The 17,308-nt window shown below is 35.8% G+C and overlaps 4 protein-coding genes and 1 long non-coding RNA gene across 5 annotated transcripts in view; 2 read left to right on the top strand and 3 right to left on the bottom strand.

Moving 5' to 3' along the window:
- Positions 1-4,317, bottom strand: part of LOC135080052 (guanine nucleotide-binding protein G(o) subunit alpha) — a 62,565-nt gene extending 58,248 nt beyond the window's left edge. The window contains exon 1 of the mRNA XM_063974730.1: positions 4,185-4,317. Within this exon, the coding sequence (XP_063830800.1) occupies positions 4,185-4,302 (118 nt within the window). The 5' untranslated portion in view covers positions 4,303-4,317. The remainder of the gene's footprint in view (positions 1-4,184) is intronic.
- Positions 4,318-7,030: 2,713 nt separating this feature from the next.
- LOC135080032 (X-ray repair cross-complementing protein 6) lies at positions 7,031-9,120 on the top strand. Its single transcript, XM_063974703.1, has 2 exons — positions 7,031-7,114; positions 7,262-9,120. The coding sequence occupies exon 2, from the start codon at positions 7,275-7,277 to the stop codon at positions 9,054-9,056; it is 1,782 nt and encodes a 593-aa protein (XP_063830773.1). The 5' UTR covers positions 7,031-7,114; positions 7,262-7,274; the 3' UTR covers positions 9,057-9,120.
- LOC135080033 (TM2 domain-containing protein almondex) lies at positions 9,114-10,291 on the bottom strand. Its single transcript, XM_063974704.1, has 4 exons — positions 10,126-10,291; positions 9,804-10,042; positions 9,595-9,716; positions 9,114-9,460 (listed from the first exon to the last, which is right to left on the bottom strand). The coding sequence occupies exons 1-4, from the start codon at positions 10,217-10,219 to the stop codon at positions 9,181-9,183; spliced, it is 735 nt and encodes a 244-aa protein (XP_063830774.1). The 5' UTR covers positions 10,220-10,291; the 3' UTR covers positions 9,114-9,180.
- Positions 10,292-13,194: 2,903 nt separating this feature from the next.
- Positions 13,195-13,426, bottom strand: LOC135079723 (uncharacterized). The gene is made up of 2 exons (XR_010258880.1): positions 13,345-13,426; positions 13,195-13,227 (listed from the first exon to the last, which is right to left on the bottom strand). It is a non-coding gene; the product is annotated as an uncharacterized LOC135079723 (long non-coding RNA).
- A 2,616-nt stretch (positions 13,427-16,042) lies between these two features.
- On the top strand, positions 16,043-17,037 carry LOC135079722 (cyclin-Q). Its single transcript, XM_063974329.1, has 2 exons — positions 16,043-16,774; positions 16,883-17,037. The coding sequence occupies exons 1-2, from the start codon at positions 16,109-16,111 to the stop codon at positions 16,970-16,972; spliced, it is 756 nt and encodes a 251-aa protein (XP_063830399.1). The 5' UTR covers positions 16,043-16,108; the 3' UTR covers positions 16,973-17,037.
- The last annotated feature ends 271 nt before the right edge of the window (positions 17,038-17,308 follow it).

The following is a 17,308-nucleotide window of genomic DNA, read 5'->3' as shown; positions in this document are numbered from 1 at the left end:
TGCCATAAGGCCAGGTAACAGAGAAAATGGCGAAAATGAGGTTTTCATTTTTCATTTTTGAGGTACTAAACAGTAAAATAAAAGGCTAAGATTTTTTTTGGGCATAGTTGAGGATATTTTCTAGGGCTATTAACGGATGGAAACACGATTTGATGAAGTTGACTCGATAGAATAAATTCCCAAAGTTACCTCTATTCGTTTTCTAATTATGGTTTTATTTTTAAAATAAGCGATTTGAGATTCTGAATCTTTTACTAAACTAAAGTTCAGAAATAACTTGAGGGCTTTTAACGGATGAAATTTTTATTTTGCGTCTTATTTAGTTACTATGTTAAAAAATGTGGAAAAAATCGCCCATGACGGCTTGGACAATCTCAATCAGTCGCGCGGTGGCGCTTACGGAGGACGGACGCGTGCCAGTTTTTTGGCCGTGACAGTTCTCGATTTGTCAATATTTTTGACAATGATGACTTTGATGAGTCACAGTATAATAATACCAGTGTTACTGGAGAAAGCTAAAATTTTTGATAATTAAGAATTCTGAATTTTGTCTACCTATTGAAATTTAAATCGTTGGCATCCTTTTAAGCTAAGACTCTACTCATGATACATTCCTCAAATATGAGACAAAACCAATGAGTTAAAATTACATTTTAATAGTACCTATATACAATCGTCTTCACTCTTTAGAAGAGCACACTGACACAAATAAATAATAAAAAATTAGGTCAGTGGGTCAAATATAGGGGCAGCTGCACGTCACTGAAAGACGATTCTGTTTACTCGGCATCTGGGCTGGAGAACATGAATCCTTGCTTACAGATGCAGATGTAAATAGAGTTATAATTGGACAAATTTTACATGAAATGTTTAACAGAACTCAGTTAAAAGACACATACATGGAATACCAATAAGGTTGCGGAGGGAAAGCTACCTATTATAAACTAGCGGCCGCCCGCGACTTCGTTCGCGTGGACCTCGTTTTACCCCCGTTAGATATGATGTTTTACCTCATTTTACCCATGTTGATAGATGGCGTTTCACGGTTTCCCCCGAATGAATATTTACGAACGTCATACCGTAGTTTGTCCAGTGCTGTAGATTTTAACCAATGACGATAGATGACGCTTTTAGACACGTCTTATTTATTTATTGAAATTTATTTGCCACATATCGTCATAATGTTAATCTGGGTTATAAACAATAATACTGTAAAGTTTCAACAAAATCCGTTCAGTAGTTTTTGCGTGAAAGAGTAACAAACATCCAGACATCATGACATCCAGACATCCAAACTTTCGCCTTTATAATATTAGTAGGATATTTCACAATCCAAACTAATATTTACTATTTAGCATTTACTTACAGTAAATATTAGTTTGGATCGTGAAATATTTAAAATAAAAAAAAGAATAAAACAAAATAGGGTTTCAAATTACCTATCTATAATCTAATATTATAAAGAGGTAAAGTTTGTGTGTTTGTATATTTGTTAAATTGTAAGGGGTAATCTCGGGATCTACTGAACTGATTTTAAAAAATCTTTCACCAATAGAAAGCCACATTATATCTGAGTGTAATAGGTTATATAAAAACCAAAAAATTCCACGAGGGCGAAGCGGCGGGCGGAAAGCTAGTTTATTTATAATTATGTAAGAGCATAATTATTAAAGTCGAAGTCAAACATTCTTTATTTGTGTGGACCTATATTAACGAGAGATTACAAGAGATTACAAGGCGTCAAATATTTCAAGAAAAAAATTAAAAACTATTATAAACCTAAATTTTGCTCTCATGGAGCCTTTACCTACTCTGACAAATTAAGACTTAGAGAAGAAACTAATAATAAAACTATTTAACTGTCCTGCAATGAAAAGCTTGATCGGGTACAACACCTCAAGTTATTTCAGAACTTGATTTCATTAAAAGACTCCGAATATCAAATCGCTTAGGTATCTAAAGTCAAACGATTCTGAAATGTCAAGTGGCATAAAGTTGGGACTTATGAATAACCCATTAAGATAGTAGCGCCCTCCTGTCAATGACATACCTGGAACGATAGAGTTTTGAACAACTAATAAAAATGCTTTGTCCTAAATGACTGACGGATATCGTAGAGACCTGAAAGTTGGAAGGTGTGTTCTTTTTATGACGTAGGCATCTCATAAGAAAAGATTTTCCGAAATGGGGTCATGAAATGAAGGGGGTGAAAAAAGGGGGCAAAGTTTGTATGGGACAAAGTGATTCCTTGGTTCAATCTACTTGAAATTTAGTTTAACAATACCTTAATATAATTCATGAAAGACGTGTGGAACGGGTAGAAAGTAATTTTGGCAGTCATTTTCTTCGAAGTTGATATCAATACTACTTAGTGCCTTTGATTTAATTACTTTTTATTTTTACAAGTGTTTGAAAAATCCATTTCAGATTGTGTTCAATGTCAAGTGAAATCTCAAATTGAAATGTCTCAATCTCAATGAGGAGACTCTGTATTTATTCCTAGAATTCCCCAAACACCGTCAAATTACCCTTTCGAATTGTGAGTGTGACGCTTGAAGGGAAGGAAGTCAACCTAACTTAACCAACTGCGTATTTCTATACTGTGTAGCTGGAAATTGTGGCGGGAGCTCTTTGACGCGCTGTTTTCGGCGAAGAATTGCGCGCGCAGATTTTGACAGCGCGAAATACCTACTTTAGAAGAAATACCAAGCCTTAATAACAAGCGATCTCAGCAATTATTTTGTAATACTTGTTTCATTTACCCCTTGGTCATTTGGGAAAGTTCAACATGAAAGCGTTATTGGCTTATGATAAGCGCAGTATAATTGTATTATTACTGCGCATTTAAAGTTTTGATTAATTATTTTGATTCACACTCCCACTCATAAATGCAGTAAGTTGTAAAGATACGGCGCATATATTACGTTGTAAGAACTAAAATTTAAATCAATCATTTAACACATGTACCGTAAGTAACGAAAACTACTGATAAACGCAGTAAGGAACAATCATACTGCATTCATGGGTAGTAAGTAAGTATCGAACGAAAACTTAGTTAATCCATAACATAAACAGTTTTTTAATAATTTTAAATACAAAATATTAATTAAAATACAAAAACCTCATATCAAAATAAACTTTGAGTTTAGCTCTATAAGCCCATATATTTTTTTTTACAAATATTTGCGTAATTAATTGTAGACACCCCAAAATAAAATTTCAACTTTGATCGCGTTTTTCTCGAAACTGTTCAAGTGTGAATTATAGAGTAGGTACCTACCCAATAAAAAGAAGCAACATACAATTTAAATTACCTAGCTATACATTACCAGCTACCTACCTACCCACCTACTTTGTAGCGCTCATCATCAACATCATCCAAGTTTATTACTCCATCAACAAGTGTCGGAATCTTAAACCAATCTTTCGCTTTCTCTTTACATACTTAGATGTTTTCTAGATTTATAGAGCGATCGAATTGAGAATCCAAGAAAAGGAGGATCGCGGACGAAGGACTTTCCAGTAAAATATTATAACTGCAGGAAGTCGATTACTTACTTCAAAAAGTCGATTACTACTTATGATATTGAATAAACGAGCCAAATAGACGGGAGTGCAAAATATTTCCTGCTAGGCCTACCCTATAAGTAGGAGTAAGTTTTGTAGAGGACGTTACTGCCAAAGATAAATGCGTAGTTATAATATTGTATTACCGGCTTATCTTACTTGAAAACCACAACCACAGACGCTATTGACATTTGAGCTTATCCTCAAGATCGATAAACAACAGCCTTCATTTAACTAAAAATGTCTTCATCAACACGAATGATGGTAGGTATGACCCTATCTTATTATTTCAGCTCAAATGGACGAAAAATCTTTCTAGTGTCCTTGTTGCATGAGGCTGAGGTATAGTGATTCTTAACTAGGTATGTGTTAATTAAGGTCATAATGTAACTCCTACATCTCAAATTGTTAATTGTGTTATTTTATCCATTGTTGTACCTATCTAGGTAGGCCATATCAAAAGCCCATGTCAGCGTGTCGCATAGTTTATAAAGGGAGCCGATACCGGCACGAACGAGCGTCACCGTCACCGCACGCCGCGCGGCAGTCGATAGAGCTGCAACCGGGGTGCGCGCGCACCTCGACCGCTAGATAAAGAGAGAGGAAAGCTCCATTACCAAGGAGCAGCAGCTTGATGTCCTTGGCGGCCTGGATGCCATCCTCCTTCAGGTTCTTCTCGATCTGCTTGCTGCGCGCGATGGCGGCGCGCTCCTCGGCGGACGAGGCGCAGCCCATGGCGATAGCGCGCACGGCCTGGCTCGCTACGCGCGGCAGCGCCGTGCCCCTCGCATGCTCGCGGCCCGTCGTCGCGCGCAGGAGGCTCCGCGCACGCGCTCGCTCGCGCACGCGTGCCCGGGTCCTGTCGGGGAGCGCTCCGGCGCCACGTCACCACCAGGTGCGGCTGACGGCTTCGGCTCTGGCGAGCGACCGGCGAGCTCGGGACCGGGGCCGACTGAACGAGTGGAGCCGCGGCGTGGGCCCGCGAACGAATGACGGATCGCGCAGCGATGACGCGCCGCACGCAATGCGCACGCTCGCCGCCTCCGCCGCCGCGGGCCGCCCAACGCCTCCCTACACCTCGTTTGCACTTGCTTGCCGAGCCACCGTATGATCGGGTGCCGACCGCCTCCAACCAATGTTAATAGCTTCGGTCAATGTAATCCTGATACTTGGCATGCATTGTGTTGTGCACATCTGCTGCTAGTAGATTCAACTGGTTGTAGAGCATGTTGGTAGAAACTTCCAAGATCCCTAAAACCAGCTGCTTGCCTGTTCGTGATTGTAATGTCTATTTTTATGAGCACCATTTACTACGGCCAATTATACGCAGCGTCAGCTAGCTAGCCTAGGTGTTTAATTGAGATGATTGACTTAAAGCTTGAAGTCTCGTCACAAAGACTACTTAGGTACTACTCGTCAGAAACTGATATATTTTTAGTACTTATCCTATCAAAGTATCAATTTTAATCTCTGGAACCAATTGTGGAATATAAAATCAACACAACACAATGTTTAACTTTAATCACGCCCTTCGTCAGCAATGAACGATAGTGCTTGTTACGCTAAGTAGAGTAACGCCCCGTATTGCCCGTATTCACAAACTTTACTATGAGTTCTCACAGTGCGCGTTGACGCACACGCGGTACATAAATAAGTAAGTACCTATAGTTTTATACTTACTTTTTATACTTACTAAATACCTACGTATAAGTTCGGCACTAGTGTGAACTTCCCTTTATCTTTTCCTCGTGCTATTCTGACGAACAAAGGACGTGCAATAATTGCAATCGCGTGCGGTAGACATTCGTGCAAGGCAGGATTGGCATTTAATTAAATATGGCCTATTAAATCAGAATATAACTGTTCATATAAAGGCTAAAAATATTATTTTGGATCACAGCTACTACACATGGGTGTTTTCCCTTCTATGATCTGAGGTGTTACCTATGATAGGTATTACCTATCACGTCTCGTTCTCACTGCAACTCTTATTCAGGGCGACTGGTAATTAGTGCTAAACTGTCCTTATTTATGTTTTTGTTTAGCAGGTTTTGCAAGGTTGAAGATTTAACAATTAATATTACTTATTTAGAATTAACTATCTTTGTTGCAAAACAAAACAAAGTAGCTAGGCCAAAATGGCATTTTTTTAGGATTTATTAATATTTGAAAATTTTTTAGGTACACTCTTTAAGTAGGAATATCTTGGAAAGCGTTAAATAAGGACGGTAGGTCTCATAGTGATATCTGTCGGAATAACCCTAGACTACCTCCCCTTAACGGCTCCGCCACTAATTACCAGTCACCCTGTATAAAGTATCTGAGGTCCAGTACCAGTGAAGGTTAAGTAATCCCGGTTCTTGGAACAGTTGGAACTTGGAACCCATAAAAAATAGGTATACAGGGTGGAACTTTATAATGCCACCTGGAGGGAAAGTACTCTTAATACTGTAGATAGAAAATTTTACTCAAAGGAAACATTCCTTTGTTTTTGTAAAGAAAGAGAACTGCATTCAAAGCTTTCCGAATTTTTTTCGAAAATTCACCACTATCCACACAATTTTCCGTGAATAATTCCAATAATTGAGATTGTATGGTTTTCTTTTCATTTGATTTACCAAGTTTGTTAGAATGATTTCATCCTTATACTTAATCCTAACGATTGATGCAATAAAATACAGGTGTAATTTTTAACAGATTTTAGTTGGTTCGAATCCCGGGTGTGGCAAGCAAATTTTTGGAAATCTTTGAATGCAGTTCTATTTCTTTTCAAAAATAAAGAAATGTTTTCTTTGACCACAATTTTGTATCTACAGTATTAAGAGTACTTTCCCTCCAGGTGGCATTACAAAATTCCACCCTGTATTAGTCAGTCAACTTTGTTCGTCTACGCATGCATGGTATATGTTTAATGCACAAGGGGTAGACTTAATGCTAAAAGCATTCTCCGCCAGTTAACCTTTGGGTCTTGCAGAAAGCTGTGTGTGCGGTGCAGGTTTTTAACCGATTTAATATAGATACCAATATTATAATTTAAGTGATCTGTTTGTGTACCTAATAAAAAACACATTTAAATATAGTTTGATCTGATAGAATAACATTTCAACGAGACGGGAAGCCAATCAATGGTGTCTCCTTGGCCTAGTGTTGAGCTAATTACTCGAAGCTATGACTTTTTCATTCGATAAATACTAGCTCCAGCCAGCCTTTATGCTCTATGACTTTTTAATTTTATGCTGTTTTTACACTGCGCGGAAATTAATGAATGAATTTCATCCCACTCCTCTGTTTTTTTGACTTGACTCGGCTAATTTCCGCATAGTGTAAATCCAGCATCTGTTTAATAAAAAAAGCAGTTGCTTGACATTTTTTTTGTGGCCTAAAAGGGCTTATACCCAGAGCCGTAAAAAACTATATAAAAAAAAAGTTGCTTGACGTTTTGACAGAACATGTCATTAATTTGTCAGTGTCAAAAGAAAAAACCGGGATGACGCACCGCACATAAACAAAAAATAATTAAACAAGTTGTTTTAATTTTATTTTAGAGGTTTGTACACATTTCATAAATTTCATTTAACCACCGGCCTATTGAGAAATATCTTTAGAATTAAAACTAGTTACTAAATCAATCAAGTATGCATGCACTCGTACCGGGTAGGTGAAACAAAGCTTAGACAGACGTAATTTATTCCAGAAAGGGGAACGAAATGGACTCAGACGAAGAAAATGAAGAATTCCAGTCCTGGAAAGGAGTTCCAGGTGTGGTGGTGCTGATAAATGCCTACAACCCTTTGAACACGGAAAGCCCTACGATCAGTCATGTCGCGACTTGTCAGATGATGAGGCAGCATTTACGGCTCGCCAGTAACCATTACATTGGGGTTTGTCTCTATGGGACAGGTGACTCTGAGACGGCCAGCTTCGGCCTAGAAAATGTTACTGAGATTTGTCCTTTAAATTTGCCCAACTTGGATGATTATAAAAAACTTCAGAGCAGTAATGTTTCTTCATACGGCCAAGCAAAAGAATTAAAGTTGTCAGATGCGCTGTGGCATTGTAGCAAAATGTTTACCAACTGCAAAAAACTATTACTGTCACGCACTATACTAATGCTAACTAGATTGGATTCACCACCAGTTGAGTCGGACCACAGGGCCACTTATATGAGGGTGTCAGACCTAGTGGAGTCCAATATTGAAATCAAAATAATAAATGTTGCCACTGAAGATGTGGCTTCAGATAACTTTTATAAGAACTTTATTTCTGAAGCAAACGGTGGAAAAGAAGTGGCAGTGCCCAAACCTATTTCAGATTGTAAGGAGATCGAAAACATGATGTTTCAGCAATCCTGTAGACACTTGACACTTGCTCGTTTGAGTTTTGAAATTGGAAATGGAGTAGCAATTGGAGTTGGTGTATACAGTTTATTAAAGAGTACTGGTTACGTTAAAAATGTAAACTTGGATAGAGATACTAATGCTATTCTAACAAGTGCTACAAAAACAGTGAAAGTATTCAAAGAAGAGAAAAATTCAAATGGTGCACCAATGGACGTTGATGATGCTGAAAGTGAGCCAAAACAGCTTCCTGTGTTGAGATCAGAGTTGATACACTATCAGGAATATGGAGGGGAAAGGATTGAGATTTCAGACAAGGAAAAGAAAATGTTAAGCAATCCATTTGGTCCACCCATGATGAAATTACTTGGTTTCAAACCAATTGGAGTTATTTGTAAGGAGAAGTGGTTTTTGAAAGCTGGTTACTTTTTATATCCCAATGAAGGGATCATTGAAGGGTCCACTGTAGCATTTAAGGCCTTGCACCAAGCCTGTTTGGAAATGAAAGTTGTTGCTATCTGTGTCTTATGTACCAGAGTAAACTCCAGGCCAAATATTGTTGCTCTTTCACCATGCAGTCGCCCTCTAGGCTTGAATGCAGAGATTGGATTTGATGTCATCAAAATACCTTTCATCGAGAGTGTAAGACAAATTCCTGTTGAGGATGATGAAGATAATATTGACATTTCAGAAGCACACAGAAGAACTATGAAAGACATTGTGAACACTTTGAAATTTGATTACAAACCAGAAATGTTTGAAAATCCAAAACTTCAGTCTCAGTATAGAGCTGTAGAAGCAATAGCTTTAGCTGAAGAAGATAGTGAACCTTTTGTGGACACAACCAAACCTGATCCAGCAAAATTCCAAGAACTTGATGAGGAATTGTTTGAGGAAATATTTGGTCCATTTGGAGCAGTCGCTAAAAGGCCTGCAGCAAGGGAAACTACTGTAGGTAGTAAAAAAGCAAAATTTGATGGGGAAATTGATGAAGGTTTGTTGCAAAATCGAGTCAGTGATAAGAAAGTTAATTTGTATACTGTTGAACAGTTGAAGAACATTTTACGATGGAAGAACAATCCAAACCTGCCAGCTTTAACTGGCTTGAAGAAGAATGACTTGGTCAATTTAGTCTATGAATATTGTTCATAAGTTATTGTTTTGCATGCCATCAAAGAGTGGCTATTTTTGTATTAAATAAATCAAAAGTTTACCACAACAACTACTTTTATTTTTGATGAGAAGTTTACAATTACAATAAATAGTTATGCTACAATTAATTATACAAAGAACCATCAGCAGGGCCTAAATGATGGATACCAATGAGTAAGGCATCCACTAAAGTCCATACACCCAGTCCACCAAAGCTAAAGAGTTTTCCAATGCCTTCCTGCCAGTGACCTAGGTAGAAACGGTCAGCACCAAAGCCACCTAGAGTCAAGGCAAGAATTAATGCAGTGCCCCATCTAGTTCCAGCTGTCCAAGAGCACCTGATCTTCTTTAGAAATGTTCTATGACCTAAACATATTACATCATCTGAAACTGTGCAGTTGGTCCTGAAAAAGAAAAAATGTTTGTAAACAACATTTTCAAAGAGAAAGAAGAAATGTTTATTTAGTACCAAAGAAAAAATATAAAAAGCAACTTTAATAACAAAAGAAAGAGCTCTTAATTATTATGTAAAACTTACATGTAATATGTTAGTGGTGAAGCAACTGAGTTGCAATTTGCTTTCTGGTCACACCTGTGTTCCCACTTATCAGTTTGATAGCAAAATCTACACATAGCTGTTCTGTTGAATGTTTTACTGCCCTGAAAATATGATAAGTTTATTAATGTTACAAAATATTAGAAAAAGTACACCATTTTGTGCAGCATTTTAAAAGTAGGCATACTTACATTACACACTACTTTAGGTTTTACAACACATTTGTAGTCGGAAAAGCCACCATAACGACAATCTATACTTCGGTTGCAGGAGATACAAGGATATTGTAAGGTGGAACACAATGAAACATTTTTTTGGTCTAAAGCAGATGGACAACTTTTTAAATAATCCTCATTTTCGCTGAAGCTTAACATCTTATCATTGGAATCATCCTTTACTTTATTCTCTTTGTTGGGAATATTATTATTCGCTGTAAATAAACATAATTGGATAAAATTTAAGAGTTAAATTCACGAATCAATAACTTGAGCACTTACACAGATATTAACTCACCCATGTCAGTTATGTGAATTGTATTGAATATAACTAAAAGAACTAAAACTAAACAATCTCTAATGGTAATTCTAAGCGGTAAAATCCTCGGCATTTTAACAAATTTTTATTACATTTTTGTGTTATGATTTCGCAAACACGAAAATAATCACAGATGACAGTAAACGTCAACAGTCACTTATTTATTTTACCGTCAGCACAGATCACTATATACAGGTGTCCCAGAATGGGTGAATCAAACTGCTAGGGGAAAACTTTTGAAAGTAATGACTAGATTTCGAGATTAGAGCACTTTATTTAAAAAAAAATCCAAACTCAATTTTTTTTTTCATATTTTTTAGGGATAGTACATTAGTAGAGCTCCTCCCCTAGCAGTTTGATTCACCCATTCTGGGTCACCTGTATGTAGCAAGCTAACTGTGTCGGTAATCAACAAAGAGCATAAAAGAGTAGAGACGGCACTCCATAGATATTTTTTGAGCTCACGCACACATATGCATTTTAGAGAACGACCCGCAAATCTTTACCAACCGCACAAACTGCAGGCGGAGCTACCAACATAATGCCTTATTTTCTGACAGTATTAGTGACGTTCGTAATAACTTATCGATTATCGATACTTTGCTAGGGTTGTAATTGCATATCGATATCTAGTATAGGAACCTTCAATATTTTAATGATTACTATTTTTATTTTATACTATGTGTAAGTAAAACGAAGTTTTGTAACGTAAATTATTTATTTCGAAATAAAATAGGTATATTACAATAAGTATTGAACATGACATAGCAGTTGTAGGCATGAGGAATTATTGAATATTATAACAAAGTACAGAAATTATAATTTTGTAAACTTTTATTTTCACAACTTTTTCTAAGAAAAAATAGGATTTTTATTTATAAACATCTTTAATTTTCTTATCAGCTGATCGAACCTCAGCCTCAAGATTACTTTTCAATGCTTTGTTGCTGTGCTTTTTTACTTTTGTCAGCAAAATTGTTTTCACTTTTTATGAAGCTGTCATTAATGATTTTACAACTTTTTCTTAGAAAAAGGTAACTTAATATTTTAAACATCTTATCATAAATTTCTTTATTATGTTGTTGACATTTAAACCAACTAAAATTACAATTTGTACTCAACATTAAGAAAATGAATTTTCCAACATTTTCCATATATATCTGGTCGGCAATATGGTCATGATAAAATTGTTTAGCTTCATTTACGGTGGTACATAATTGAATTGTTGGATAAACGAGACTTTTTTTATCATGCCACCATTCGCGAAGAGATATATATATGCATACAAATCATTGTCAACAGGAGTTTTCACGCTCAAACACTCTTCACAAATTAAACAAGAACTGTTCTGTAATAGTTTGGCAGCTAAATACCCGCTTACATATACTACTGGTTGGTTTTCAAGGCTACACAAATTTTCAATGGGCTGTTCTAAGTTTTCAGGGTCCGGGATAGACAACACAGGATAAAATTCAGTGTCTGTGGAATCTTGAACATTAATTTTTATTTCTGTTGTTTTTAAATTAGTTTTTAAAATGTCTTTATATTCCAGCATATGTTTATTGTTGTCTGCTTCACAATTAGCACTTCTGCTATGAGGCACTTTCAGCCCAGTAACCATGCTTGTTTTAAGCGCTGCAGTAAAGTGCGTGATAGTGGGATTTCTATTGGTTACACTGTGTTGCCTAATGATTCCAAATAAGTTTTCCAGAGAGTCTTGGTTAAACTGTCTAAGGTTCATATATTTAAACCCTTCATTCTTTAACTTTTCCCAAATATCGTTTAAGGATTTGATAGATATTTGATATCCCTTTACGCATTTAACATTTTTTAGTATCGTGTTTTCTGCTGTTATAAATTTTATGGTTTTTAACTTATCAGTATAAAAGGTCCAAGACTCAATGTGATTACTTGATGTGGAAACATTTTCCCGGATCCCTTTCTTTACGTCATTTAAAGATGATGGACCATTTGTACAATCAAATAGTTTATCTAACTGTTCAATCACAAATGCTGTATCATTGCAATCAGAAACTTCTTTCCATGCCATCATTTTTAAAATAGCTGCCACGGTATTACTCAGAGCATGCGCAGCATACTTCACCCTCATCTTAGTTTTGAATGTTGGATTTACAATGGTACTATTCAGTTTTTTAAAATTTAAAAAATTTCTGTTGTGTTCTTCTGCAACTACCAAATGCCTCCATTGTGCAATTTTTCCATCGAAAGACATATTTCCACTTTTAAAGAAATTGTTTCGTAATGATTTGAACAAGTGAGGGATGTCATAGATTATAAAAATTTTGTCATTATTTACAGAGAAAAAGTTGCTATCTATGCCTTGTCCACAGTTTCTTTTTAACATGTTAAGAGCTCCTATATTTGTAGATCCCTGATCACAAACTGTTGTTAGAACCACAAATCCGATTTCTTTTAATTTTTTGATGATGTCCGATATAATTTTTGCCAGTTTTGCTGTTGATATTGTGCCTTCCACAAAATAGTGCGCAATATATTGTTTGTATTTATGTTTAGCACCCTGTATCATAAACACTAACGCATGGTCTGCAATTTTCTTTTCTCGTCCCATGTTCTCGCCCTCTCCATAATCCACGTAGCCATCCACTTTATCAGCAATTTCGTTATAAATTATCCGTTTCTTTAACGCCATCTCGTCAAATATTAACGAGCAATATTTATTTTCCTTTGGCATACTTGATGCTTTTGCCTCTAACATATCAATTATATTTTTATTTATACCAGGCTCCATTGGTATATTTTTTAAAATCCTTTGGAGCGTTTTAGTGCTTGGTAGCGTAAACAGCTTTTGCATATAGCGGTATGCTTTAGGGGACCGTTTAAATATAGCCAAAGCATATATTTTGTTGGCTAAAGTCCACCTTTTTCCTTGTGACTTTTTTTTGTTATTCTGCACTACATCCTTTACTAACGATGTCAGCACTTCCGAATCTAACTTGTCTAAATTCACTCTTGACTTCGCTATATTCCTTATTGTTTTTTTTGCATTTTGTAACTGTCGCCAAAGCCTCTTCTCTTTAATTGTAAATGTTGATGAAGTGTCTGTAATAAAAACATTTCCATTAGTAAAAAAACAACATTAAAGCAAATTGAATTGAATATTGGTTAATTAATCAGCAATTTTACTTAGTTTTTTAAATTAGGTATGTTTTATCTTACCTTTCATTTCAATGTTTTTCTTAGGTCTTTTATAACTGTGGACTAATATTTCTGCCTGTGCATCTTGATGGCAAATGTTTTTATCATCTGAAATATTATAAATATGCAAATTAGTTTAAAATTTATTTTGTTGTTTTATGAAACATATTATTTCCAAATCAATCAATCATTATCAAGTTTTAAAAAAATGCAAAGACAGGATAATGATAGCTCTTCTCATAAAATATGAAGCGTGGGCCCACCTTCAATAACAATGACATAATATTAAATTAAAGGCATTTAGAGGTTTTAATGTTCTGCATTCTGGATGCGGTCTGCGGGTATGTCAAGACAATCTGTAAGTGGTCGTGATAAGGCAATCAGTCACGTGTGCTTTGCGTTCTTTGTTCGTATCCGCACGGTCAAATCGCATTAATATAAAATGTACAGAAACCTAGAATGTTGTACATATAAGTTCATTTTGACCTGACTGCAGACTGCAGAACGCATCCAGGGTGGCATTCTTTAGTTTGAGGGAAGGCATATTTTAGAAGGTAAATAATTAGTTTGTACACTTACCATGAGTTTATAGGTCATATGTTCTGGTGCATTGGAAGTAGAAGGAAGAGGTTCAAAAGTTGTTTTCACAGAAATACCAGAATCTGGTATATCCACAGCTCCCAAACATGTTGAATTTAGTTGTTTGGTTGTAGTTGTAAGGGGAACTGAAAGCAGATAATGAAATGTGAATTGGGTAATAAAATGTCATGTTCTTACCCAACTTTAGGGTACAATCAGTCTAGTACATGTCTTGCTCAATTTAAAAATTACTAGCTTATAAATATTATTAAACTAGCTGACCTGGCTAATTAATGTAGATTGCCTAAAATTTTTCAAATTGGTCCGGTACTTTTTTTGAAGAATTTGTATTACACAAATTACTAAAGTCCCTCTAACTCAACACCTCATTCTAAGCTAAATTGTGTTACGAGTGGGTTTACTACAATATTCAAGCTGTGGGGTTCTAACCCGCACTTTAGGCTATCTTGGCTTCGAGTTACGGAGCCGATCAAATACAAACAAACAATTAAATATTTCCTTTTTATATTATTAGTATAATTTTAGATAAACATACCTCGTTCAACTGGATTTGACTTCTTTGGAATGCAATATGAATGATCATAAAGAACTGTAACAAAGTATAGATATAATTAATAATTGAAATTATATATTATTTATTGATAAGCATACAACACTCATGTTTGTGGTTACAAAGAAAGAACCTTGTTAAATTGCATTCGGTTGGTTTGTTTTGGAAACCAAAGAAAATTAATTAAGACATCTAAATAATTCAGAAAAATTGACAGATAGTAAATTAAATTTAAAAAAAATAATTGAAGTCATCATCATACCTGTCTTGAGGTTTTCTTTATTGGAGTCTTTTACATGAAGAGGAAACTCTGTCAAAACTTCATCTGGCAAGATGGGATTGCTCAATTCCAGTGTTGGAATAGCTGAGTTCTTCAGCCGAGTTCCTTTGGCATTGAAGGATTCAGGAGTGAAGTGCCCACCACAAACAAACTTAAGTTGGTGTAACTTTTCAATAGGTACATATGCTAAGTCTTCTATGCCAGCATTTTTAACCCACATTTGACAACTGAAATAAGAAATACCTATTAGAAAAGAAAAAGAATAACAAACTGAAATTTATTCATCAACTAATTTCTTTTAGTATTGTTATGCAATTCATTTACAGAGTACGAAACAAAATACTGAAATTAAAAATTGGTTATGGTTATTTACTGTATGATTAAAAATATTAATCCCAGCCTTTAAGTTTACACAATCAGTAAAATTATCTTGTAATAAATGAGTGTTATTAGAAACTTACCGGTCAGAATCCAGAGGAAACCTACTCAAAAGTAAGGGTGATCCACCACGACTTCGCCTCTTATTACAAATAACGCACTTCTTGTTGTTTCTACTCTCCATTATCAGTAGAAGCCTAAAATGAAATAGGTATTAATTAAACAAAGCCTATAATTTCTCTCCAACCAGTGTCAATGCCCTGGTTCATGCATTTACCAGTTTTGAAAGTACATTTACATTTTCATCACATAGGGTTGTTTTTAATGAAAAATAGATTTGTAATAGATCTAATATTTCAAGTAAGTAGATAACATACCCATTAAACAGAAAAGTAAATAAGAGTTTAAACTTCTGTAGAAGTTGAAACACAGCTTATTTAAAAGAGTCTCTATCTCACAAAAAACATAACACTGAACAGCAAACTTTATCACGCCCGATACGGAGGAACTTAATCAACTCAACGTAAACGACAGAAAAGTTTATTTACAGTAATATTGCACCAAATCTGAGAAAATAACTTCACACGAATCAATTCGCCGGTTAAAAACTCAAACTCAATTGACAGACATTTTTTTTCATTTGTCAAACTAACAATACTACCAACATAAGGACACTAAACAATTATTTTTAGTATGGTGGTATTGATCCGCGGGTTCCCCTGCTATAGTGAAATCAATCCAAAATGCACTTTATTGCTTAAGGGATAAGGTTGTATATCAATTGCTACATATAGAGACTAGTCTTTGTATGAGAAGTGTCTACCCACTGGTAATCAAAGACAATAACGTTGTGCCAATGCTGTGTAAATGCCAAATTGACAAATAAAAAACAAGTTGTTTATACATTTTTGTTTATGGTTAACCTCTTACGGAACGAAATCGAATTGTTTGTTTTGTTTATAATTCATTAAATTAAAATGAAAGACGTGATAGATGTAATGGCTCTGCAGAGCAATCGACGCGAAAGACGTTTACCCGACTATCGTAGTGCACCTGGACACAGCTTGGCAACAAATTTCATTTTTGAATGTGGAATCAAACTTGGCTTGCAACCGGCCACAGTCGCCACTGCTGCTATATTTTATCACAAGTTCTTCAAAGAAGCTGATAAAAATGACTACGACTGTTACGTTATATGCACTGCTTGCCTCTGTGCTGCTGGAAAATCGAGAGACGAACCAGTAAGATTGCGAGACGCTGTCAATGTTGCCCATAACTCCATCAACCGTGGAGCTGGTCCATTGGAACTCGGTGAAGAGTATTGGTCTTGGCGAGGTGCTGTAGCTCAGGCGGAATTACTTGTGCTTAGATTATTGGGGTTCAACTTGGACGCTCCATCTCCGCATCGATACTTGTTACATTATCTTCGTTCCCTGCAAGAATGGTTCCCCTCTACTCAATGGCGGTCAGCCCCTGTTGCCCGTACAGCAATGGCGTTCTTGCAAGACTTCCATCATTCTCCTAATGTGTTGGATTACCGAGCACCACACATTGCTGTAGCTTGCTTGACCCTGGCCCTACATGTTTTGGGAGTTTCTGTTCCCTTAGCTGCCACATTAGACGATGATGCGGCCTGGTATTCAGTAAGTATTTTGTGTGAATGTCTTCGATTAGAATTTAGAATGTCTATGATAGAGCAGTCTTAGTATTGTTATTTTTCTAAACATTTTTAACCGTTTTTTGTTTTGCAGGTGTTCACCAAAGATTTGCAGAAAGAGAAGAATTGGGAAATAATGGAGAAGATTATGCAAGTTTATAGCAGAGAACCAGAACCAATATAAATGGATGGACTGGATTTAGTTAATAATTTAATTGTAAGGAATTTCAATAAATAACTTTTACACTATTCTTGTGTTTTTACTGCTATTGGCAGCCTAGTTCAAGCTCCAACCATCATACTTCCTATCCTACTACTAATGTAAAACATTGAGAAGACGCATGTTTTACTCTCATGCAAAACTATTGAATGGATTTTGATGAAACTACATTATTGGTTTAAACAGCACATTGTTTTGATAAAATGGTAACAATAAGCTAACATCCTACTCCCAATTATTCCATGAAGTTTTTGTTTACATAGGTACTACCACCAAATTAAGAAATTGGTCTTTCAAAAA

Source organism: Ostrinia nubilalis, chromosome 17 (genome assembly GCF_963855985.1).
Source record: "Ostrinia nubilalis chromosome 17, ilOstNubi1.1, whole genome shotgun sequence".
Taxonomy (NCBI): domain Eukaryota; kingdom Metazoa; phylum Arthropoda; class Insecta; order Lepidoptera; family Crambidae; genus Ostrinia; species Ostrinia nubilalis.
This window is presented reverse-complemented; position numbering and strand designations above follow the sequence as displayed.

Bases quoted from the DNA above. Each gene is read 5' to 3' on its own strand.
- LOC135080032 (XM_063974703.1), top strand. From the start codon at position 7,275: ATGGACTCAGACGAAGAAAATGAAGAATTCCAGTCCTGGAAAGGAGTT.
- LOC135080033 (XM_063974704.1), bottom strand. From the start codon at position 10,219: ATGCCGAGGATTTTACCGCTTAGAATTACCATTAGAGATTGTTTAGTT. The intron at 10,043-10,125 runs GTGAGTTAATAT...GTTTATTTACAG, and splicing joins AATTCACATAACTGACATGG to CGAATAATAATATTCCCAAC. The intron at 9,461-9,594 runs GTAAGTTTTACA...TTTCTTTTTCAG, and splicing joins TCACCACTAACATATTACAT to GACCAACTGCACAGTTTCAG.
- LOC135079722 (XM_063974329.1), top strand. From the start codon at position 16,109: ATGAAAGACGTGATAGATGTAATGGCTCTGCAGAGCAATCGACGCGAA. The intron at 16,775-16,882 runs GTAAGTATTTTG...TTTGTTTTGCAG, and splicing joins ATGATGCGGCCTGGTATTCA to GTGTTCACCAAAGATTTGCA.